The 25,614-nt window shown below is 46.6% G+C and overlaps 1 protein-coding gene across 2 annotated transcripts in view; it reads left to right on the forward strand.

Moving 5' to 3' along the window:
- Nucleotides 1-25,614, forward strand: part of LOC136833770 (myb/SANT-like DNA-binding domain-containing protein 4) — a 60,188-nt gene that overhangs the window by 13,598 nt on the left and 20,976 nt on the right. For both annotated transcript variants that reach the window (XR_010851583.1, XM_067096020.1), the window contains exon 2: nt 6,307-6,458. Coding sequence is in view for 1 of the 2 variants with exons in the window: in XM_067096020.1 (XP_066952121.1) it covers nt 6,307-6,458 (152 nt within the window). In the remaining variant the exon portion in view is untranslated. The remainder of the gene's footprint in view (nt 1-6,306; nt 6,459-25,614) is intronic.

A 25,614-nucleotide genomic window follows, 5' to 3' on the forward strand; every position in this document is an offset into this window, starting at 1 on the left:
GTCCATCGTGCCTCGAAGCTTTTTGGGGACTGAAGAAGGAACCCAAGGCTTCTGTGGGCTTGCCTTGGTCCACGCTTAACGAGGGGCTATTGAAACAACTGAACTCTCTAGTCTCTGGGTAGGAGAGTTCACTTTGTTCTAACCGCTCGGATAAGCTACTTCCTCCTCCTCTACCTCGACAGAAGTGATACTACACCCCCTTGGAGGGGTCTCTGCCGACAAAACAAGTTGACTCAGACCTAGTTCGTGAATCGACTTCCATGGCAGCATTCCAGGCAGTCTCCTGGTTGGACCTATGTTCTTTCACAGTGTCCAAGTTTGCCACCTCGCTGCATCGGGTTCAAATAACCCCAGGGGAGGATTCCACCTTTGGGAGACTGTGCCAGTCTGGAGGTAGGGCAGTCACCTACCTAGCCCACCAGACAGCGAACCTGTGGGCAAACTTGGTTTTGAAGAGGAGGAACACTGTCCTGACTTGGATATCCAAGTTCTTGGGCCCTGAATTGTCATTGACCCTAAGGAATGGACCGCTGCTGGGATCGGCCTCTCTCTTTCCTAGAGAGCAGGTAGATGCTGCAGTGAACAAGCGTTGTGTTGAAGATAACAACCATTGTCCACTAGGTATTGGCAAAGACTTCTGGGTCTTTGCATGCCACTGCAGCCCAACCCTCTTGTCAGGCTAACACTTCTTTGGCCCCTAAGAAGTCCCAGGCTTTGAAGGGGCCCTGAGGAAACACTCAGCCTTCTACCCCTGCGAAGAAGGGTTGCAGTTGCATCCCTTTCAACCCTCCTCCCAGTCTGGAAGAGGGGACAAGGGAAAGAAGAAGAGAGATGCTAGTGGCGGCGTTCCCCTCCACATCCTCTGATGGGGGTTGCCTGTCAAGCCGTTTGGCAACTTGGCAGCGATACGGAGCCAAGACCTGGGTCATAGATGTCCTTCGGGAGGGCTACCTACTCCCCTTCAAGTTTCATCCACCCCTCACCAACAATCTGGTCCGGTTCTGAACTTATGTTCCCAGCTCACCGAAAGACCTCGCCCTTCAAGAAGAGGTAGAGGTGATGCTGAAGAAAGGTGTTGTGGAAGTCATGACAGACCGGTCCCTAGGCTTTTACAGCCGAATCTTTCTCGTAGAGGAAGCAACAGGGTGTTGGAGACCGGTCACAGGTCTTTTCCCTGAACTGATTCGTTTGCCAGACTCGGTTCACAGTGGAAATGACACAGTCAGTGCTCACAGCCATCAGGGAACACATTTTCATGCTTATGGTGGATCTGAAGGATGTGTATTTTCAAATACCCATCCATCCGTTCTCTCGCTAGTATCGACACTTTGTCCTTGGGGAGACAGCACTTCAGTTCAGGGCACTCTGTTTTGGGCTCTCAACCGCTCCCCAGGTGTTCAAGTGAGTGTTCACCCTTGTGTCAGCTTGGGCCCACTCTCACGAGATACATCTGTTGAGGTATCTTGACGATTTGCTTGTCCTGGCGAGCTCTTGATCGCAGTTGCTCCAGAGCAGAGATCACCTTCTGGAGTTTTGCCGGAACCTGGGGGTTGTGGTAAATCTCAAGAAGTCAATCTCATTCCCAAGCAGAGATAAAATACCTGGGCATGCTGATAGATACGGCAGCAGCAAGTGTCTTCCTGTCAGACTCACGTATCAGCAATTTCAGGAAGACAACGCAGTTGTTCCTGTCTTGGCAGGAGCAACCAGCTTGGCAGTGGCAAGTTGTTCTCGTCACCTGTCGTCATTAGAGAAGCTGGTCCCTCACAGGTGGCTTCACCTGTACAGGCAGTCCCCGGTTATCGGCGGGGTTCCATTTCTGGGGTGTGATGATAACCGAAAATAGCTGCTAACCGAAAATCGGATTTTCGGCTCTTTTTCGGCAATTTTCGGGGTTATTGGCGCCTCTGTTGGGTATGTATTGCGCCAATACCCAATTATCGGCGCCGATAAGCGGAAATCAGCGATTTTCTGCGCCAAAAATTGCCGATTCTCGTCGCTAGACAAGCCCCATAAAACCGGATTGCTGTTAACCGAGCCCGCCGTTAACCGGGGGACTGCCTGTATTCCCTTCAGTGGAGAATGAAGGAGTTCTGATCTCCGGCATGGACTCCCCGTCCTTTCCCATTCCTCTCTCGGAGGAAGTGAGACAAGACATAGCCTGGTGGCTAGACGACAGGAACCTCATAATAGGAGGAGCTCTGCACACTCCCCCTCCCGAGAAGCCCGGGATTTAAGTCGGACCTGCAGTGGTGGCTGTCTGAACTAACTTTCGGAAGGGAAGGTCCTTCATTCTCTGAGATTAGACTTATTCTCAATGCCTTGATATAGGTTAGGGAATCCGCTTAGGGAACTGGGAAGTTTCCAGGACGTGTCCTTGGAAGAACAGAGCCTTCACATCTATGTCAGAGAGCTGAAAGCGATTCGCTTAGGGCTTCAGTGCTTCTCGTCCCAAGTTCTCTTGTAGACTGTGATAATCCATTTAGACTAGACCATAGTTCAGACACTCTCTCTCATTTTCTCCCCACCAAACAGCAAGAGAACTTCTACTTTGGATGATCAGAATCGAGTTCTCTAGTCTTGATATATTCAGGCCAACTAATAAGTTCTGGCGGACGAACTGAGCCATCAGAAACTTGTTCTTACCACTGAGTGGACCTAGAATCCCCCAGTCTGACGGGATCTGTGGAATCTATGGGGCAGGCTGATTTTGGACCTGTTTGCCATCTGAAGGAACCTCTGTCTTCCTCTCTTTTGTTCTCCAGCCCCAGACCCTCTAGCATGGGCAGCAGACTCCATGCTGCAAGTTTGGTCCAATTTGGATCCTTATGCCTTTCCTCCCCTCAGCATAGTTAAGGAAGTACTGAACAAGTTTCAGGTTCATTGCAATGGTACGATGACCGTCATAGCCCGGTTCTGATACATGAAATAATGATTTCCGAACCTGCCACAGTTGTTGGTAGACTCTTCAAGACTCCTTCCCCAATCCATGTCTACTCAGTCAACCTCACTTCAAGAGATACCACCAAGGGTGGCTCTCTCTTGTCCAGACAGGTCTCAGATTGTCTGGAAGCTTGTCAGAACTAAGGGTTTTCTAGATGTACTATAGGGACTAGTGTATTGCAATGAAGACGTCAGTCTTCTAGCTGTGTCTACCAGAATAAGTGAGCGATTTTCCGTAGCTGGTGTCTCGGACTCTACGTCTCTCCTTTTGAGACATTTGTGACCTGAATTGCTGATTGCCTCTTTTATCTGAGGAGATCTAGAATCTCTTGCATTCCTCCTTTAAAGGGTATTCCTCCTTTAAAGGGTTTTGAGATATGTTTAACTCAGTTTTTTTAAGCAACTTCATCAAGTTCTTTTACTAGTCCAAGCAAGGAAGGTAATCTAGTCTTCTGGAACCTGAATGTAGTGTTGAAGTGACTGACAGGTCCCTCTTTTTATTTACTACGCTCCTCCTCTTGGAAAAGACCTTACCTGTAAGGCTATCTTCATGGTGACCTTGGCTTCTGTTAAAATGTTTTAGTGAGATCCAAGCCATCATTATAGAGACGGTTTGCTCGTTTACCCTCAGATTTTAGCCAAGAACAAGGACCTATCCAAGACCTGGATCTGTTCTTTTTCCCTTAAGAACTTAATGGACATCCTTGGCTCTGAGGAAGAATAGAGAGCCCTCTGTCCAGTTGGAGTTTTCAGGTACAGGCAGCCTCCGGTTTACGACGGGGGTTCCGTTTTTACGCCGCGTCGTAAACCGAAAATCGTCGTAAACTGAAAAATCGTTGAAAATCATAAAAAATCATAAGAAAACCTTACTTTTAATGCTTTGGGTGCATTGAAAACGATGTAAACTGCATTTTTATTGAGTTTTCATAAAAAATCTTCAAATTATGATTATTCTGCCGTTTTGGAGCCATATTTCTTCCGTCGGATCGGCGTATGAGCGTCATAACCCCGGAACATGCGTCGTAAACCGGGAAATAATTTCTGATGAATATATTTGAAAAGCATCGTAACCTCGGAACATTGTAAGCCGGACCTGTCGTAAACCGGGGACTGCCTGTATTACCTGAGCAGGACCAGAAGAGCAGAGGGCTATCCATAACCTATACTGTAGTGTTCTGGCAAGGACCCATTTTGACCTCTCACTAAGAATGCATTGTCCTTCATCCTGAATGGACTTTATTTCTGAGACCCCTCTCAGATTCAGGAGAGCATTTTGCCTACTTGAGGTGAAAGCTAAGGATGTCAGAGCAGCCTCTACTTCATTTTCTTGCAGGCACACTATGTTCCTTACTTCCATTCTGCAATCGACCTACTTGAAGTGTAATCAATTTTTGCTTCTCACTGTATTTAATGAAGGTTAAAACAGTGTTAAAATTTTGCAGTACCTTGCCACCATTGTTAGTAACTGGCATGGTATCAAGGGAGGAAGCATAGGATTTTCTCCTACTATCTCTTCACCTTGTAGCAAGGTGTCAGGTTTTGGGGAGGCAGGGGGTACAATGTACCTGGAGCACCCACCACTCTCAGTAGGTGGGTTGTGGTTTTATTGCAGTGTAGGTGACACTATTGTCTGGTTGTTTTTATTTTGGTACTGTGCTTTGCTAGCCATTGGAATACTCCTTTGCTGCAAAGCTCCCACTTAGGTAGAGGCGCTCCATGGCTATATTGCCACGCCATTACAGGTCAAGATGAGCACCAACCAGAGGCAGTATTCTCTTGCAGTAAATAAATGGACATGTCTGCTTTCTCCCAGATCTTTGAGTGTTGTGGTCTCATCATTAGCATCTCAGTGGAGTTGAAGAGGTCATGCTTGCAATTTGAGAAAACGGCCTCCTAGATGTAGTAAGCCAAATAATTCAAATCTCTTATTGATTTTGTTAAGTCTGGCAAGACCTCTTTTTAAACCCTCAATCAGGCCTCCTTAGCTAATCTTTTACTAGTGTTGGGTTTCCTCTTAACCTCTTTGTTTTGAAGATGGGTCAGCAAATTACACGCCTTTACCAGCAAAGTTACTCTTTCTAGGAATTGGGATTATCTTTTGGTACAGACTTTGTTGGTAAAACAGATGCATTCCAAGGCTTTTTTGTTATTCTTAATCTAGGAATGATGAAGACAGCCTCCTCTTCTGGTTAGGGCCATTTGGCTGTATCTTTGTAAAGCTAAGTATTTAAGGAAACACATCTCAGCTGATTTTATCCCAGGTTGTGTTAATAAACATGTAAAGATGAATAATATTTCCTTAAGGACTAGAAGAGTCATTTTAAGGGCATATAACTATCTCAGAGGCAGAAGTTCCTCAGTGTACGGTTAAGCAGATGAGATCAGGGCACGTTCACTGTTATTAAGTTTTAAAAGAAACCTGAATATCAGCTCTGTTTAATTGGTCAGCATATGGTGGTGCCGGATTACTTTTTTTACCTTTTATCTAAGTTATAGCACCCTTGGGCACTGGGATTCTCATACTCAGGTTTGGTAGTCACTGTTGATTAAGGTTTACCCAGATGATTGGTGTTTTGTTCTTGGGGAATCATCCTTTTCACCATGGCATTTTATAAGGTGTAGATATTCCCGGGTGAATGCCTTTTTGTTGCTCAAGCAACAAAATTGTTATAGTAATGTTCTTTTGCTAAAGTGGTCCCAATAAGCTCTTCACCCCCTCTGTTATGGTGTGGGGCTATAAGTTGGGTCCCTTACCTTTCCCCTCCCCAGAAGCTCCCAGTGGTTCCTTCAGGTACTTCATGATTTTTGTCAAGGCTACAGCAACTCAGATCCTACCATCTGAGTTGCTGTTTAAACTATGTTAAAAAGCAATAAGTTTGTGGTAAAACAACTGTAATTTTAAAAAAATTAATAATTTTTTAAAACCCATTACACTTTTAACTAAAGTTCCCACCTCCCAACCCCACTGTTCTTTTGCAGCTGTTCAGACTGTGGAAACAGTTGAGTGTTTCCTACTAGGGACGTCCTACAGTCTATGAGGGCCAGCAGAATATCAACTTTCTTCTACTGACGAGTAAAGTGTGTTGGATTCATGCAGGCACACTATGCTATGCTAAAAATAACATTTTTGTTTTGAAAAAATTAATTTTGTTCATAAAAATAGAATTTTTTTGTTCTATCCTAGCGTGTAAGGATTTTCTTGTAAAGGTGTATGAACACGAGTGAACTACCCAATAATTCTTTCTTTTTATCTTATGACCAGCATCTCAATCAACATCACCTTATTAGGCAATAAGCAGAAGTAAAATAAGTGTTAAATAGAACACATAAAATTGTTTCAATTTTGTCATTTTTATTTTGCAGTGATAGAACAGTCAGAGATGGCTCCGGAGAAAATCGTTCAGTTCCAAGTGCTGTCACTCCTGAAGTAGAGGCAGTTCTCAATGTTCTTAATCCATGTATGCTGGATAATATTTCTACCTCATTCGATGAAAAGACTGGTGAACCCATTTTAGGTATTGTATAAAATTTTAGCTTATCATTGTACTAGGAGCCATAGAATAGTAAGATGCACATTTTCTTCCATACCACAAAAATATAATAAAATCCATTGCTTCTTTGTGAGAGGCATCTTTTGTATTGCTTTTTGAAACTTAAGACTCATAGGGTAGGTAAAAGCAGAGATGATAATGTTATTAAAAGATCTTGCACTATATTAACCCTCTAACGCCGAGCCCTTATTTACAAAAGTGTCTGTCGTATGCCGGCGGCGTTTGGGAGTTAAGCGCCGAAGCGGAAAAAAAGTTTTGTTCATGAAACTTACCTGTCAGATATATATACAGCTGTATTTCTCCGAAATCCGACAGAATTTCAAAACTCGCGGCACACGCAGTGTGGCCAGGTGGTTAGTACTCATTCCGCGCTGGGTGGCGGGAATCGGAACCATTCCATTTTCTATTCAGATTTTCTCTGTCGCCGGTACTGTTAACATCTGTTTACAGTACCTCCGCCTCTGGATTTCGTTAACTTGCATAGTTTTCCACTTGAGTATTCTCTTGACTTTTGGTTTTTGACTTTGGCTTGTGGATTGGCATACGCTTTTTGTTGACTGTTTATGATTTTGCTTTTGACTGCTCTTGAATGATGTCTGGTACTAGTTCTGCTAGCTTTCGATTATGTTGTGTGAGTGAGTGCAAGGTTAGGCTACCGAAGGCTTCGGTAGACCCTCACTCAGTTTGCATGAGGTGTAGGGGGCATGTATGTTTGATCAATGATCGCTGCAAAGAGTGTGAGCCTTTGTCTGATGCGAGCTGGAAATTGTATGATTCCTATGTTCGTAAGTTAGAGCGTGACAGGATCAGGAGGTCCTCCTCCAGGAGTGTGTGTAAGAGTCAGGGTACTATTTCTTCATCTGATAACCCTAATGTAGACATTGTTGTACCTGTCCCTGTGGTTTTGCCTTCGGGCCCTGAGGTTGTGTCTGCGGAGGGTTTGGCCCTGACGGAGATCATGAACACCATCCGTGCTCTAGAAAACAAAGTGTCATCGCTACAAAGTGCTGTGCAGTGTAGTGTTCCCCCTAGTGTTGTGGAGGGGGCGTCAGATCGGCCCCATAATGCTTCTAGGCCTGGACCTCTGTCAGACTCCCAGAACTCAGGGAGAAGGCATGTCGAAAGCCATAAGAGGGTTACGGGGGCTTCCCACCGATCTGGCGTCCCTTCGGCAGGTCCTGTTGTCACTTCCCAGGCTGCCAAGGATCGTGCTTCGGCTTGTATCCTCAAGGACTGCTTTTCGTCCTCGGCGTCCTCCTCGTAAGGGGTGGAATTCTCGTAAGGACTCTGGTCCGCTGAAGAGGAGCTTCAGAGAAGACGCCACGTCAGTTTTCTCCGTCTTTGCGGGATTTTGAAGCTTTCCCGCCACAGAAGAGGACCAGAACGTCGTTAGAGGAGGGCGTTTGCGGCGCCCCAGTCGCTCTAAGGAGAGAGCTGTTCTTGCTCCTGTAAGGAAGAAGAGCGTCCCCTCGCTCCTCGTCTTCCCGCAGGATCTCCTCTCCTCCTGGATATGAGACCTCTCCATCCAAGAGTATCTTCTGAGATATGCAGCGTCAGTTGGCCTCTCTTCTTGCCGAGAAGGAATCAGAACCGCGTCGTCGCAAGGACTTGAGGCTTCCCATCAAAGAAGTCCAGGAAGTCCCCTTCTCCTGCTCCTTTTTCTTCGTCACCGTCTCCTGCTTCTTCGCCCCTGTCGCCCTCACAGCTCGCGAGTTCCCTTTCGTGATTTTCGTCATCATCACGACGCCTGCAAGCAGCTATCCAGGACTCTTCGTTAGCTGCTCGTCAGGGCCTTCTCTCGCTGCCGTGCAGGGCGCCGGCAGGACGCTCAGCATGGCGCAGGTTGGGCTCCCGATCGGACGCTCTTCAGGGCGCTTCGCCAGGGCGCCTCTTTTAAATCGCTCGTCGGGACGCTCCAGAGCATTCAGATCCTGCAGGGAAAAGTAGATCCCTCTTCCGTGTCGGACCTCAAGGCCTTCGTTCCCCGAAAGCTTTATGTGATTCTCGGGTTCGCCCATTCACGAAGGAGAAGTCTCTGGCGATTCAGAGCCTGCGGGATTTGATCAACCTTCTGCTTCCTTGTCTTCTGACTACCAGGTGTTAACCGGTCTTCTTAAGGACTTATTCGGTGATAAGTTTAAACCCTCGCTCCTCTCTCTCCTCCTTCGCAGCTTGCCTCTTCCAAAGCGAGGAGAACGCCTGGGTTCGTGAAGATGACTTCTTCATTGGCTACGAAGAAGGCCTTCAAGAAGGTTAACGCCTGGATGGAGGAACGGAAGACGCAAGGCAAGACTTCTTTTGCCCTTCCTCCATCTAAGCTTTGCGGTAAGGCGGGCATGTGGTATGAGACAGGTGAGGACGTCGGTTCTCGAGTTCCTTCTTCGTCTCAAGGAGATTTCGCCAGCCTTGTCGGCGCTTCCAGGAGGTCCCTACTGTCGACGGCTAAGGTTTCGTGGATGATGTCCGAGACTGACCATCATCTGAAGGGGACTCTTCCGATCTATGGAAGTTTTCAACTTCTTAGACTGGTGCTTGGTGCTTTGGACCTCAAGCTTAGAAGCCCGACTTCGATCAGCCTGGGGAGCTATCCAGCGTTTTGAATTGCATGGATAAGGCCGTCAGGGGATGGCTCAGAGGAACTGGCTTCCCATTTTTGTACAGGTCTTTTGAAGAAGAGGGCCTTGTACTGCAATTTCACCTCAAGTCAGTTTCTCCGTCACAAAGGGCTGAATTATTGTTTGCCCTTTGTCGAGCCATCTCTTCCCCATCCTTTAATCAAGGACCTCGCTTCTAGTCGTAAAGGAGAAGGCCACGCAAGATCTTCTGGCCCATTCGTCTAGGCGTCCATCAGTCCCTTCTACGTCGTCGTCAGTTCTGTCCTTCAAGAAGAAACAACAGCCCTTTCGTGGAGGAGCTTCTTCCTCAAAATCGACTCCGATGAGAGAGGTTTTCCAAAGGAGCAGCCCCATCGAAGCCCAGGGGCAGAAAGTGATCTTCAGCACCTCCAGACACCTGTGGGAGCCAGGCTTCTTTCATTTGCGGGAGCCTGGAGAGCGAAAGGGGCGGACTCTGGTCCATCGAAGTTCTAGAGAAAGGCTACAAGATCCCCTTTCTTGATTCGCCACCCCTTTTTATCGTCACCCAAGGATCTGTCGCCTCCTACCATCGGGAAAAACAACAGATCCTTTTAGATCTTTTGGAGCAGATGCTCGAAAAAAGAGCTGTGGAGCTAGTTCAGGAGCTAGACTCTCCGGGGTTCTACAACCGACTGTTCTTAGTTCCGAAACAGTCGGGAGGATGGAGACCAGTACTGGACGTAAGCAGACTGAACCGCTTCATTGTCAAAGAGAAGTTCAAGATGGAAACGTCCCAGTCTGTTCTCGGAGCTCTAAGACCAGGAGATTGGATGGTCTCTCTGGACTTACAAGACGCGATACTTCCATGTTCCCATACATCCTCAGTCAAGACAGTACCTGAGGTTTGTACTGGGGAAAGAGTCTTCAATTCCGAGCTCTTTGCTTTGGTCTAAGCACAGCTCCCATGATATTCACCGTGATCATGAGAAATGTGGCGAGGTGGCTTCACTTGGCGGGGATCCGCGTTTATTCTTTACCTGACGATTGGCTCATTCGAGCTTCTTCCCAAGCTCAGTGTCTGGAGGACCTAAATTCGACATTGGAGTTGACGAAGTCCCTGGGACTTCTAGTCAATAAAGAGAAGTCCCATCTGATCCCGACTCAGTCCATCGTCTATCTGGGGATTCAGATGGATTCAGTGGCTTTTCGGCGTATCCATCCCAAGAACGTCAACAACATTGCTTGGAAAAGTTTCGTCTCTCTCTAGGGAAGGAAACATGCTCGGTGAGGGAATGGATGAGTTTGCTGGGGACCATTTCCTCGCTGGAGAAGTTTGTTTCCCTGGGAAGACTTCATCTCAGGCCGCTCCAGTTTTTCATAGCGGAGAACTGGATGAACAAGGAGGACCTGGAAGAGACCTTGAAGATCTCTCCTCTGTCAAGACTCACCTGAGGTGGTGGCTCGACCCCTTGTTACTGGCAGAAGGCGTTTCTCTTTCTTCATAGCCCGACCTAGTGTTGTTTTCCGGCCCAGCGTCCAGGGAGGGATGGGGAGCAACACTAGGAGGGGAAGAAGTGTCAGGCACCTGGAGAGGGGAACAGGTGTCCTGGCACATCAATCTCAAAGAATTAGGGGCTATCCATCTAGCCCTTCAATTCTTCGAGGATCGATTGTCAGGCCGGGTTGTTCAAGTGAATTCCGACAACACCACAGCCTTAGCTTACCTCAAGAAGCAGGGGGGTACTCGCTCCCGTTCCCTGTTCAACCTGGCAAAGGAGATCCTGCTTTGGACTCATGCTCGGGGGATCACAATTCTCACGAGGTTCATCGCGGGCGTGGAGAATATCCGCGCGGACCTTCTCAGTCGGCAGCATCAACTTCTGCCGACGGAATGGACCCTTCACGAGGAGGTGTGTCTAGATCTGTGGAGGTTATGGGGACGTCCCCTAGTGGACCTCTTTGCGACGTCCAGAACAAAGAGGCTTCCTCTTTACTGCTCTCCTGTCCTAGATCCAGGAGCCTTAGCAGTAGATGCCCTCCTCTGGGACTGGAAGGGCCTAGATCTTTACGCTTTTCCTCCCTTCAAGATCCTGGGAGAAGTGATCAGAAAGTTCTCAGCGTCGGAAGGAACGAGGATGACTTTAATAGCCCCCTTTTGGCCAGCAGCGGATTGGTTCACAGAGGTCATGACCTTCCTTGTGGACTTCCCAAGGACACTCCCCTGAGAGTAGATCTTCTCAGGCAGCCCCATTTCAAAGATTCCACAAAAACCTCCCGCTCTGAGTCTAACTGCATTCAGACTATCTCGAAGTTGGCAAGAGCGAGGGGTTTTTCGAGAGCAGTGGCAAAGGCTATCGCCAGTGCCAGAAGACCCTCTTCTAATTCAGTCTATCAATCAAGTGGGCCAATTTTAGGAAATGGTGCAAGAGCAGCGGGATTTCCTCGACCACGACCTCTGTGCCTCAAATAGCAGACTTCCTACTGCATCTCAGGGAGAAAGAAAAACTGGCAGTCTCAACTATTAAGGGCTATAAAAGTATGCTGTCGGCAGTCTTCCGACACAGGGGCCTAGACTTAGCCGACAACAAGGATCTTCACGATCTCTTGAGATCCTTTGAAACTGTCAAGGTTCCTCGGCCCACGACTCCTCCTTGGAACCTGGATGTGGTCCTGAAATTTCTTATGTCAAGTCCTTTTGAACCTATGTCTTCTGCTTCTCTCAAGAACGTGACTAGAAAGGCGGTTTTCCTAACTTCTCTGGCGACGGCGAAGAGGGTTAGTGAAGTTCAGGCTATTAGCAAGCACATTGGCTTTAGAGGTCCTAATGCCGTTTGCTCCCTAAGTCCTTTATTTCTTGCCAAAAATGAAAATCCTTCAAACCCTTGGCCCAAGACTTTTGAAATCAAAGGTTTGACAGAGATTCTTGGACAAGAATCAGAGAGAGTCTTGTGCCCTGTCAGGGCTCTCAAATTCTACTTAGCCAGGACCAAAAGAAAGCCGAGGCCCATTGGACAATCTGTGGTGTTCGGTTAGAAGACCTGACTTGCCAATGTCCAAGAATGCTCTGTCATTCTTTTTAAGAAGTACTATCAGAGAGGCTCATTCTTCCTGCCAAGATGGTGACATGAGGCTTCTGAAGGTCAAAGCTCACGAAGTGAGAGCCATCGCGACTTCGGTGGCTTTCAGAAGAACATGTCTCTAATGATCTTCTGGGTACCACCTTCTGGCGGAGTAATTCAGTGTTAAGCTTTGCATTATTTACGAGATGTGAAGTCAACTTTTGAAGACTGTTCTTCGCTGGGACCATACGTTTCCGCAGACACAATGTTGGGAGAAGAGGGCAATACTCATCCTATCCTTTAGGGGTTAGGTGGTATTTTTTAATCTTGTTTTTGTATTCTTGGTTGTTGGGTGGCCACCGATGTGGACGTCCCAATCTTTAGCCTATGTTAGGTTCAATGGCTTAGATAGGCTTGGTCAGGTGGTTGGTTGTTGCTCCTTTTCCCTCTCAGTATGGTCATATGATCTAGTCCCATTGTGGTCACGCCCCCATGGACAGGTCATCTAGATCTCACCAGCTTTATAGGTCCCTACCTTGCTGGAGAATCTAGTAAAGCAGAAGCAGGCTTGGGTGACAGTAACCTCGAAGTCAGCTATGCTAACAGGTAAGGAACCAAGGCGTCAATCGCCTACATTTATTTGTTTCCTAAATCCTATTCTGTCTCTACCCACCTCCAATGGTGGCGTTCAGCTGTATATATATCTGACAGGTAAGTTTCATGAACAAAATGATATTTTAATGATAAAATAAAGTTTGTTCATACTTACCTAACAGATATATAAATTATAGTGCCCACCCACCTCCCCTCAGGAGACAGTGGCACTAGAAAATCTGAATAGAAAATGGGAATGGTTCCCGATTCCCGCCACCCAGTGGCGGGAATGAGTACTAACCACCTGGCCACACTGCGTGTGCCGCGAGTTTTGAAATTCTGTCAGATTTCGAGAAATACAGCTGTATATATATCTGCCAGGTAAGTATGAACAAACTTTATTTTATCATTAAAATATAATTTTTTTCAAAAAATCACAGCACGCTTAATTTTTAAGATTAAAAGTTCATTTTTGGCTCCTTTTTTTTTGTCATTGCCTGAAGTTTAGTATGCAACCATCAGAAATAAAAAAAATATCATTATTATATATAAATATTGAAATACTGTATATGACAGTACGAAAAAAAGTCATATATAATTGTATACAAATCGCGCTGTGAGCAAAACCGTTAAAACTAACAAGTTATTTTTTTTTCTTTGTATTATACACTAAATTGCGATGATTTTGGTATATAACAAATTGTAAAATGATCAAAGCAACACAGAGAAAATATTATCACAAAATGATGCATGAATTCGTAACGTGCGGACGTAAAGTTTTTTTCAAAACTTCACCATAAATCGAAATATTATGCTAGAGACTTCCCATTTGTTGAAAAATGAAGGTAATTGATTGAATATTACTAGACTGTAAGTGTTTTAGCTTACAATTGCAGTTTTCGACCATTTCGGTCGAGTTAAAGATGACCGAAGGTAGAATTTTTTCTATTTATCTTGATTTGTATGAAAATATTTAGAAACTGATAAAAGCTACAACCATGAGTTATTTTTTGTTGTATTCTACATGAAATTGCACACATTTTCATATATAAAAGTTTATGTAACGACTAATATAAAAACAGGTGCAAACATTACGACAACGTGTTAAAGAATTTCTGAGATGTTGGCCGAGTTACAGCTGTGGACGTAAAGGAAAAAGTTTTTAAAAATTCACCATAAATCGAAATATTGTGCTAGAGACTTCCAATTTATTGCAAAATGAAGGTAAATGATTGAATATTACTAGAATATAAGAGTTTTAGCTTACAATTGCGTTTTCAACCATTTCGGTCGAGTTAAAGTTGACCCGAAGGTTGAAATTTTTGGAGCACTGCTCGTGATTTATATGAAAATATTTCAAAATTGATAAAAGCTACAACCATGAGTTATTTTCTGTTGTATTCTACATGAAATTGCACACATTTTCATATATAAAAGTTTATGCAACGACTAATGTAAGACTCAGGTGCAAACATTATGACAACGTGTTTGAAAAAATTTCTGGCGCGGATGTAAAGAAAAAGTTTTTTTAAAAATTCACCATAAATCGAAATATTGTGCTAGAGACTTCCAATTTGTTGCAAAATGAAGGTAAATGATTGAATATTACTAGAATGTAAGAGTTTTAGCTTACAATTGCGCTTTTTACCATTTATCGAATGAAAGTTGACCGAAGGTTGAAATTTTGGCAGTTATCGTGATTTATATGAAAATATTTCCAAACTGATAAAAGCTACAACCATGGGTTGTTTTCTGTTGTATTTTACATGAAATTGCACACATTTTCATATATAAAACCTTTTTGTAACAGCTAATATAAAACGTTGCAAAAATTACACTGAAATGACAGAAAAGAATTTCTGAAACTTTCGCAGTTACCGAAAGGACGTAAGGAAAAAGTTTTTCAAAATTCACCATAAATCGAAATATTGTGCTAGAGACTTCCAATCTGTTGCAAAATGAAGGTAAATGATTGAATATTACTAGAATGTAAGAGTTTTAGCTTACAATTGCGTTTTTACCATTTCAGTCGAGTCAAAGTTGACTAAAGGCTGAAATTTTTTGTAGTCGACGTGCGTCGTCCACTTGGCACCCAACAGACAATTTTAGTCGACGTATGATACGTCCAGTAGGCGTTTAAGGGTTAAGAGTTAGGTTTTAGCAAAATTCTTTACCTTTGCACCACTGCTTAGAAGTTCTGTTATGTACAGAATACATTAGTCTTAGGTTTTGATAAATTTCTGTCCTCTCTAAACTATTTTTTCCTTATAATCTCAAAATCTTGTTAATTAAGGTTCATATTTTGTGGATTCCAAATGATAAATATCCTCTTATAAGTTGTCACTATAATTGATGGGTTATTTTATGCGTGAAAGCATCCGCTATACAGTGTCTTCAAAGGATTTTTTTTGTTTAATGCTGAAGTAAACCTACCCAATTACCATATTCTTGTGAAATACTTCCTACTGCCAAGTTGTGATTTTTTCCTCTTCATTCTAGCACCCAGCAGTCTTCAAGTAGGCAGAGGGTGAGAAAAATCTTCTTGGAGAATAGAAATAAATCAAGCACCATGAAAGTGAAAACAATTAACATTAGAACATTAGGAAGAAAACGTAGGGAATTACTGTAATGGAGTTGCTAGCCAAACGAAGCATCGATATTTGTTGGATATAGGAAGTAAGATGTAAAGGACTTGGTACAGCAACAGTAATTAGCAACATGGAGAAATAGAAACTTTGATGGAATGGCAGCAAGACAAGACAAAATGGAGTAGACTTACCTAATAACAGTTTAAATAGTTTAAATGGCATAGATGTGATAGAAGGGAGATGAGTAGGTGAAAGAATGAGAAAAACTAATATTACTTTGAAAAAAAAAAGGTAATGCATGCACTCCTAATATTTCTGCTGCAGTCAGCGAAACCAGGAGAAAAACTAGAATTTTTAAAATGAACCTTACCTCTCCTTGTACTGTATAGCTTTTACTTCCATGCCAGTGGTAGTTTGACAGATAAAAAAAAAAAAAAAGAGAAGGCTCGGTTTTCTATGAATATCTGTCTTTTATCCATCTACTTCCCCACCCCCACCCCCACCAGGGGACTGCTAGGTAAAAACAATTGTAGCCGATCAGCGTACTTCTGTCACTGGTTTTGGTAGGAGTTCGACAGATTATAGTCAGTTTTCTGGTGGTTTGTTCTTTTATTTTTTTAATATTCGTTTGGTAAGAACTTGTAAGATAAAAGTTGCCATAATAGGCACGATTCCAGTTTTATTGACCCTCATATGATGTTTTTGCTGAGGGAAAGGTTATGATTGGATAACTATATGAATCGTAGTTGAACAAAATACATTAATTGATCATGAACGGAAAGAGCTTGTTAGGTTGTAGAAACAACAACTGTATAGAGGATAATACTAGTAAGACTCCAGTTAAATGGATGTATGTCTTGTCTGTTTCCCCATTTAGTAACTGGTTAGGTCCTATGCTGCTTCTCTTTTATCTGTTCCTCCAAATGAGCTTCCCATCAATTCAGGGCATTAGATTTGATAGGATGGAGTAATTTTTTATGTTCATTTGGTGTAAGTTTCGTGGAATCTTGGTAAGTTTGGGTTGTTTCCCACATTGGAGGAAGGGTCAACGCCCTCATTATTTCTTGCCTTGTCCTTGTCACATCCTGTCTTACTCCCTCGTGGCTTGGAGTGATAGGGAACCAGGACATGTCAGAAAGTGGTGTAGATCTGTGCCTGTCGTCCCGTTCCTCTGTTTATTCTGGTAGGACACCAGGTCCAGCAGTAGTGGCGCCAGTTCTAGCACCGGAATTTGTTCTCCGATAGGTTTGCTCGAGTAAGAATAAGAGGAAGTCTTCCGACGTTTTTTCCCTTTTAATTTAGCATATCTGATCGGCATGGTAGCGGTGATGCTTTATCTGTTTCTGGTAGTATTTGTGAGAGTTTAAGCTGCCTTGTGGAGGAAAGTTACCTTTTGTTTTGATCAGTTTTGCTTTAGTTTCCTGTGGCTAAGGACTGTCTTCAGCTTTCCTGTGTACTATTGCAGATTTTTTCAGCCAGGGCAATAATCTGTCTTGCAGCTCTGATGCACCAGTATACAGCTCTGATGCACCAGTACCATGTGTCTAGTGCGAATTTGCACAGTTTGCTGCATTCTTGTGTGTGCGTGCTTAGGGACTGTTATATATGTACATAACAGAGTATGTCATGACAGAGTACTGTACGTGTAAACTTTACTGACTTGCACATATCAAGTATTAAAATACAAATAAAAAACGATAGTTACATAATTTTTAATTGTTCCAACACGATATACAAACCGTTGGTCCTGCACATTAGGAATTACTTGCGGCAAAGCTGGACATGGCCGTTAAACTCTAGAACAAAGTGGTTAGGCAGTAACTACCGTCAGGTAGGTGGGAATACCCACCTGCCCGGGTGTAAACATTCCAGTTTGCTTTCAGCTGTCATGTGTTGCAGATGTGTTATGGATCGCTTTGCCTGACTCATTAACCCTTAAACACCTACTGGACGTATCATATGTCGACTAAAATTGTCTGTTGGGTGCCAAGTGGAGCGTACCGTCATGACTACAAAAAATTTCAACCTTCGGTCAACTTTGACTCGACCGAAATGGTCGAAAAACGCAATTGTAAGCTAAAACTCTTACATTCTAGTAATATTCAATCATGTACCTTCATTTTGCAACAAATTGGAAGTCTCTAGCACAATATTTCGATTTATGGTGAATTTTTGAAAAAAAACTTTTTCTTACGCCAATGTAAAATTCGGCTGAAAATTTCAGAAATTCTTTAAGTCATTTTGTCGTAATTTTTGCACTGTTCTATATTAGCCGTTACATAAAGTTTTATATATGAAAATGTGCGCAATTTCATGTAAAATACAGTTAAATACAACCCATGGTTGTAGCTTTTATCAGTTTGGAAATATTTTCATATAAACCACGATAACTGCCAAAATTTCAACCTTCGGTCAACTTTGACTCGACCGAAATGGTAAAAAAATGCAATTGTAAGCTAAAACTCTTACATTCTAGTAATATTCAATCATTTACCTTCATTTTGACATTCTAGTAATATTCAATCGTTTACCTTCATTTTGCAATAAATTGGAAGTCTCTAGCACAATATTTCGATTTATGGTGAATTTTTGAAAAAAACATTTTCCTTACGTCTGCGTGGTAACTCGGCCGAACATCTCAGAAATTCTTTCGTCACGTTGTCGTAATATTTGCACCGTTTTATATTAGTTGTTACATAAAGTTTTATATATGAAAATGTGCGCAATTTCATGTACAATAGAACAGAAAATAACTCATGGTTGTAGCTTTTATCAGTTTTGAAATATTTTCATATAAATCACGATAAATAGAAAAAATTCTACTTTCGGTCAGCTTTAACTCGACCGAAATGGTCGAAAACTGCAATTGTAAGCTAAAACACTTACAGTCTAGTAATATTCAATCAATTAGCTTCATTTTTCAACAAACGGAAGTCTCTAGCACAATATTTCGATTTATGGTGAAATTTTGAAAAAAACATTTTTTTTACGTCCGGGCATTACGAATTCATGCATCATTTTGTGATAATATTTTCTCCGTGTTGCTTTGATCGTTTTACAATTTGTTATATACCAAAATCATCGCAATTTAGTGTACAATACAAAGAAAAAAATAACCTGTTAGCTTTAACCGTTTTGCTCACAGCCCGATTTGTATAAAATTATATATGAACAATTTTTTTGTGCTGTCATATATTTCAATATTTATATATGATAATGATATTTTTTTTCATTTCTGATGGTTGCATACTAAACTTCAGGCAATGACAAAAAAAGGAGCCAAAAATGAACTCTTAATCTTAAAAACTAAGTGTGCTGTGATTTTTTGAAAAAAACTTTTTTCCGCTTTCATTGCAGGCTAACTAACGAACGCCCCGGCATACGGGAGACGTTTTTGTAAATAGAGGCTCGGCGTTTAAGGGTTAAGCTCTTTGTTATCCCGGAGGATCTTCCTGTATTTTTGTGTATGCTGTATATTGCGTGTGTTTGATATTTATTAATGCAAACCCACGTTGTTCCGACACAATATACAAACCCTCGGTCCTTTACATTAGGAGATACTTTCAGGCGTAGGCTGGAAAACGGCCGTTGAACTTCAACAAGGTGGTTAGGCAGTTACTGTCCGGGAGGCGGGAGCACCGCCTGCCCGGCTTCATCTCGGAAGTCTCTTCCCGTTCCGGAGGGGAGTTTTTCCCTTCGGAGCGGGTGGAGGCTTCTTCTATTAACCCGACTTTTGCTTCAGGTACCAGGCTCGATAGCCAGACGATGATACCAAGTTCACCCTGGCTGCACCCGGGCCTACCTGGCTCGGCTCTGGAAGGTTTGGCTCCCATGGCCCCCCCTCCAGTCACGACCCACACGGCAGCAACAGCCACTACCACGATTTCAGTTGCTTCGCATCTGGACACCCAGGTATCGGGGTCATCCGCGGGCCAGCACGCTGTTCCCCTGCCACCTGGCTTTCTGGCACCATTCGCGCACTGGCCCTCCTACATGGTGACGCCATCGCACCCGTATGTGACTGTTGCTGCCCCGTTGCTGAACATGGCCTGGCCTTGGATACGGTTCCTCGTCTGTCTCTCCAGCCCGGCCCTTCGTCTGCCTCAGTTCCCTTTCCAGCGACCTTGGCGCGTCCGTACCAGATCTGCATGCGGGAGGGGCGGCGCTTGCATCCCTGGCCCCGCCCGCCGGTTCCTGGCCGACACGCGGCTCTCGCTGCCCAGGCAATTGCTGGTCCGAGCTCCGCCGTCTCTGCCCGGGTTGCACCTTCTGCTGTTGTGGCCCCTCCCGCTGTTCCTGAGTCCGCGTCTTCGCTTTCCTGGATTGGTGATCTGACTGCTTTCCTGAAGCAGATGGTGAAGAAGAAGAAGAAGAAGAAGAAGAGGTCTAGGAAGGTGTCGTCGTCGTCTTCATCTTCGTCTTCATCGCTGCTGTCGTCTGCTGCTTCTTCCTCTTCCTCTTCCAAGGCTTCATGACCGAAGAAGAAGAAGTCTGTCTCTCCCCTAAGAAACCTCGTACTGAGATTTCTAAGGGTCTGTCTCCTTCCACACAGAAGGCAGTGGGTTCTCTCGTTGGTTCTTCCCGATCTTCGGATCAGGGAACCGGTGTTCGGCCTCCGGGCCAGGGGCAGCGGGAGCCAAGGGTGTGCAGACCAAGGTCGGCACTCTCCCGCTGCGCCTAAGAAACCTCCTGCTTCTAAGGCCAGCGAGACCCTGCGGACGGACTCTCGTTCGCGAGTTGCTCCAGTACCCGGGTCTCCAAGGAGACCAGGATACCCCAGTCTGTTACGGTGGACACTTCTCGCTGTACAGACCAGGGCGTGGGACGAGAAAAGAGCCGGGCATGCAGGTGCCCCTTCTCTTCCTGCTGGCACTCCATCCAGTGCCAGGTCAGGTTCCCCGGGATAATGCTTCAGCCCGAGGGGCCGAGTGCATGGAGAAACAGGGAAGAAGTCCCCTGCTCAGTCTTCCCGAGAGGCTTCGGCCTCGAAGAAGTCTGGAGCGCGCGTCTGAGGATAGCGCAGCGCGCGCCAGCCAGCCGCGCGTTCGACTCCTCCCAGTCCCAGGCTGCGCCCACGCGCAGACTGGCTCAGGGAGGCGAATGCGCCGCTCGACTCGCGAGCCGCTCCGCTCTCCTCGGGAGACCGTTTCACCTGGGATGAAACGTTCTCCTCGACCTGAGGGCCCGTCATCACCGCTGGTTGGTGACCGCCCTCGCCTGCTGCCTCTACTGGTTCTGCCAGTAAGGGCAGTGGGAGCGCCGATCTTCCTCCCCTGTCCCCTCCGCTCCTTCGGTCTCCTCCAAAGGGCGTGAAGTCGGAGAGGAGGAACTCTGGGGAGTGTTCTCCTCAGAGTTCAACTGCATGGGGTATGTTCCTGGCTCGGTCCTTGGCTCGACCAGGTCCTATGCCCGTGTAGTTCAGGAAGATCCTCAGGGGTCTGCCGAGGTTCTCCCTCCTGCGGGAGAGTAGTTCGGAAGGACCGCACCCTGGAAGGACTTGAAGGTCCTCTGCCCCAGGATGCGGACACCCCGAAATACAGAGGACTTTTTCGGAGGTTATCGCGCTGATTCGTCGGCACAATGACCTCGGGAAGGGACCACGGCCGTCTGTGGATTGTCCTTCGCGCCTCGAATCCTTCTGGGGTCCTAAGAAGGAACCCAAGGCTTCGTGGGGCTGCCGTGGTCCACGCTTGCCGGGGGTACTCGATCAGGTGAACGGTCTTGTGTCTGGGCAAGACAGTTCCCTCGATCGAGCCGCTCGGAGAAGCTTCTTCCTCCCCCTCTACCTCGTCAAAGTGTTTTACTCTCCAATAGAAGGAGCGTTGCTGACTAAACAGGTTGACCCGGACCTGACTCGTCTGGATCCGGGTCTTTCGTTGCAGCAATTGTCGGCAGAGAATGTTTCTCTCTCCCAGCAAGAAGCTGCAACCCTGGAAGCCACCGCCATGGCGGCCTTTCAGGCAGTCTCCTGGCTCGATCTGTGGTCCTTCACAGTATCGAAGGTAGCCGCTTCCTCAGGCGCCATCGCACCTGGGGAGGACTCTGCTTTTGGGAGACTCTGCCAGTCTGGAGGTAGGGCTATTTCCTACCTTGCCCACCAGACTGCAAACCTGTGGGCAAACTTGGTGTTAAAGCGAAGAGACGCCGTTCTCTCTCGCTTTGCCAAGTCTGTAGGTCCCGAGTCGGCAATCGCTCTGCGGAATGGACCGTTGCTGGGTTCCTCCTCTCTCTTCCTAGAGAGTTGGTGGATGCCGCGGTAGACAAACGCCGTGCCGATGAGAACGACCGGCTTGTCCACCAGGCAGTGGTTAAGACCTCCGGGTCTTCGTTCCACTGCAGCCAGGTCTTCGGGCCAGGCTGGCCCTTCTTCGGCCCCTAAGAAGTCCCAGTCTTGAAGGGGTCCCGAGGAAACACCCAGCCTTCTTCTTCCTCGAAAAGGGGGTTACTCCGTCCTTTTCAGCCCCCTTTCCAATCCGGTAGAGGGGCAAGGGTAAGAAGAAGAAGGGGAAACGCTAGGCGTTCCCCCAGAAGCTGCCAAAGGTGGGGGTGCCTGTCGAGCCATTGGGCAACGTGGCAGCGACATGGAGCCGAGACCTGGATAGTGGATGTCCTTCGGGAGGGATATCTCCTACCCTTCGAGTCTCGGCCTCCCCTCACCTACACTCCGGTCCATCTCCAAACTTATCTTTCAGGTTCGTTGAAGGACATCGCACTACAGCAAGAAGTGCAAGCCATGCTGAGCAAGAATGCTGTAGAAGTCGTGTCGGACCAGTCTCCAGGCTTTTACAGCCGGATCTTTCTCGTAGAGAGAAGGCATCAGGGGATGGAGACCAGTCATAGACCTCTCTCCTTTGAACCGTTTCCTTCGCCAGACTCGGTTCACGATGGAAACAGCACGATCGGTGCTGGCCTCCATCAGGGAGAACGACTTCATGCTTACGGTAGACTTGAAGGATGCGTATTTTCAAATACCCATCCATCCGTCCTCGCGCAAAGTACCTCCGCTTTGTCCTCGGGAGTCGGTCTTCCAATTCAGGGCACTTTGTTTCGGGCTCTCGACCGCTCCCCAGGTGTTCACGAGTGTTCTCTCTCGTGTCAGCTTGGGCCCACTCGCCGCGGGGATACGTCTTCTGAGGTATCTCGACGACTGGCTAGTCCTGGCGAGCTCTCGCTGCAGTTGCTACAGGACAGGGATCGTCTCCTCGAGTTTTGCCAGGATCTAGGGATCGTGGTAAATCTGGAGAAGTCAGATCTCACCCCAAGCAGAGGACGAAATACCTGGGCATGCTGATAGACACGGTGGCAGCAAAAGTCTTTCCCTCGGACTCTCGTATCAGCAAGTTCAAGGAGGCAGCACAGTTGTTCCTGTCTCGACAGGAGCAACAAGCTCGGCAATGGCAAGTCGTCATCGGTCACCTGTCGTCATTAGAAAAGCTAGTTCCTCACGGGCGTCTTCACTTGCGGTCTCTCCAGTGGAGACTAAAGGAGCTCTGGTCCCAGTCCCGAGACCCCAGTCCTTCCTCATTCCTCTTTCTGAGGAAGTGAGATAGGACCTCCACTGGTGGTTGGACGACAGGAACCTCTTAATAGGAGTATCCTGCATACTCCCCCTCCGGACATGCTTCTGTTTTCGGACGCATCGACCGAGGGATGGGGCACACACCTGGAGGAGTTGCTGACTTGGGAGTGTGGCACTGAGACGACAAGCACCTTCACATCAATATTCTGGAGCTCAAGGCGGCCTTCCTGGCTCTCCAGGAGTTCCAGGATCGAGTGATGGGACACTCCGTGGTGTTGATGAGCGACAGTACCACGGTAGTGGCATATGTCAACAAGCAGGGGACTGGTGTCCCATCAGCTTCATCAGTTGGCAATGCAGGTGCACGAGGCAGTAGCTCACTCGGTAGAGCTGTCAGCCAGATACATTCCAGGCAAGAGGAATGTAGTGGCGGACAAGCTCAGCCGCCAGAGCCAGGTGGTAGGGACCAAATGGTCCCTCCATCAGGAAGTAGCGGAAAGGCTGTTCGACCTGTGGGGCGTCCAGTGATAGATCTGTTCGCCACCCGGCACAACAGAAAACTTCAGGTCTTCTGTTCGGTCGTGCGGACCCATGGGCCGCTGCGGAGGACGCGTTCCAACACCCGTGGGACAACCTCGACACGCGTCGCCTTTCCTCCATTCTGTCTGATTCGCCGGGTGATCAGCCGGTGATGATCACCCCGAATCTCAGAATGACTCTGGTGGCACCCAAATGGCCACAGGCCAATTGGTACCCGGACCTGCTAGCTCTCCTCTCCGAGGCACCGAGAGAGATTCCCCTGGCCCAACCTTCTGAGTCAACCTCACGCTGGCGGTTCCACCTGGCAGTGCATTCCCTGTGTCTTCACGGCTGGAGGTTATCCACCATCTCTTGCGAGCGAGAGGCTTTTCACGCCAACGCAGCAACAGAGATGGCAGGATACCTCAGAAGATCCTCCGCAGCGGTATACCAGGGAAAGTGGTCCATCTTCTGTGGTTGGTGTCGTCGAAGGGGTATCTCTCCGGTCAGAGCTACTGTTCAGCAGGTCGCGGACTTCCTCGTCTTCCTTCGCCGAGAGAAGCTTCTCTCCATTTCAGCAGTAAAAGGCTGCCGCGCCGCACTCGGCCTAGTCTTGCGGCTGAAAGGAGTAGACATCTCTTCCTCTTTCGAGATTTCTCTACTCATGAGAAGCTTCGAACGGTCTTGCCCACCCAGGGATCTCAGGCCCCTGCGTGGGATGTGACTCGTTCTAAGGAGCCTGACTCGTGCACCTTACGAGCCTTTAAGAGAGTCGTCAGACAGGGATCTGACCCTCAAGACCGTTTTCTTGCTTGCCCTGGCGTCGGCGAAGAGAGTTGGCGAACTTCATGGACTTTCCTTTGATGTAAAACACTCAAGGGGATGGGGATCAGTTACGCCGATTTCATCCCGGTTTCGTTGCGAAGACTCAGAATCCTTCGGTCCCTGACGCACGGTTCGAGTCCTTCACGATCCCCTCCCTAGAGGACTTCGTAGATAATGATCCAGACGAGATGCTACTGTGTCCTGTTAGGGTGCTGCGGCGCTATCTGAAGAAGACTCGGCACCTCCGGCTTGAGTGTCGGCGACTCTTCGTTAGCACCGGCTCGACCAAGAAAGAAGTGTCCAAGAACACCATCTCTTTTTGGCTTCGTGAGACAATAAGGAGAGCGTGCTCTGCTGCAGGAGAAGACGACACCGTGCGCTTCGTCCGAGAGCTCACGAGGTCCGCAGCATTCGTCCATCCCTCGCATTCGGGAAAGAATATGTCGGTACCACAGGTACTGAAGGCAGGTGTGTGGTCCCGACAGACTACCTTCACTTCCTTCTACCTCCGGGATGTTGCACACAAGTCCTTGGACACTTTTTTCCTTGGGTCCTGTGGTGGCTGCTCAACAAGTTGTGTAGCTTATCCAGCTCCCCTAACGGGACAGGTTGCATCTCGCCTATGTTGTGCGGTAAGGATTGGGGAGATGTTTGTTGAGTGACTGGCCTCTTTTCCTTCTCCCCATCCTAAGCTCTCTTCCCACGGACAGGAGCGGACGTGCCGTTACAAGCTGGACCGGGCGATCGAGGCAGGTAAGCACATAATGTGAGCTTCCGTTCTATTCCCTTTCAGGTTATAGAAGCAACCCCCACTCCTTTCTCTTGCAAGGGGAGGAAAGAGTAAATGACTTTGAGACAAACCCAATGCTTGTATTTGCCTTATTGTCATCCGACGTCAATTCTTCCTAGCCTACTTCGCATGAACTGACGTTTCCCTCTTTCATGCAAAGGGTCTCACAAGTCTGACATAGATCTTGCGTTTCTTACAACCCGATCTTTTGTCAGAGGTGATTTTCCCTTCCTCGCTCTTACGACCAGGAAGGGAAGACAAGGTGGTGAACTCCAGTCAGTTCAGAGAGACTTTTTCAGATTCCTCCCTCCAATCAGTAAGTCTCCTAATGTAAAGGACCGAGGGTTTGTATATTGTGTCGGAACAAATAACAATTTTTGAAAGTAAATTGTATTTTTCCTAACTATACAAACCCGAGGTCCTTTACAATTATGCCCACCTCATGCCACCCCTCAATCTGTACATGGGCCGAAAGGCAAATTGGAATGTTTACATCCGGGCAGGCGGTGCTCCGCCCCCGGACAGTAACTGCCTAACCACCTTGTTGAAGTTCAACGGCCGTTTTCCAGCCTACGCCTGAAAGTATCTCCTAATGTAAAGGACCTCGGGTTTGTATAGTTAGGAAAAATACAATTTACTTTCAAAAATTG

This window comes from Macrobrachium rosenbergii, chromosome 52, assembly GCF_040412425.1.
Source record: "Macrobrachium rosenbergii isolate ZJJX-2024 chromosome 52, ASM4041242v1, whole genome shotgun sequence".
In the NCBI taxonomy this organism is placed as follows: Eukaryota; Metazoa; Arthropoda; class Malacostraca; order Decapoda; family Palaemonidae; genus Macrobrachium; species Macrobrachium rosenbergii.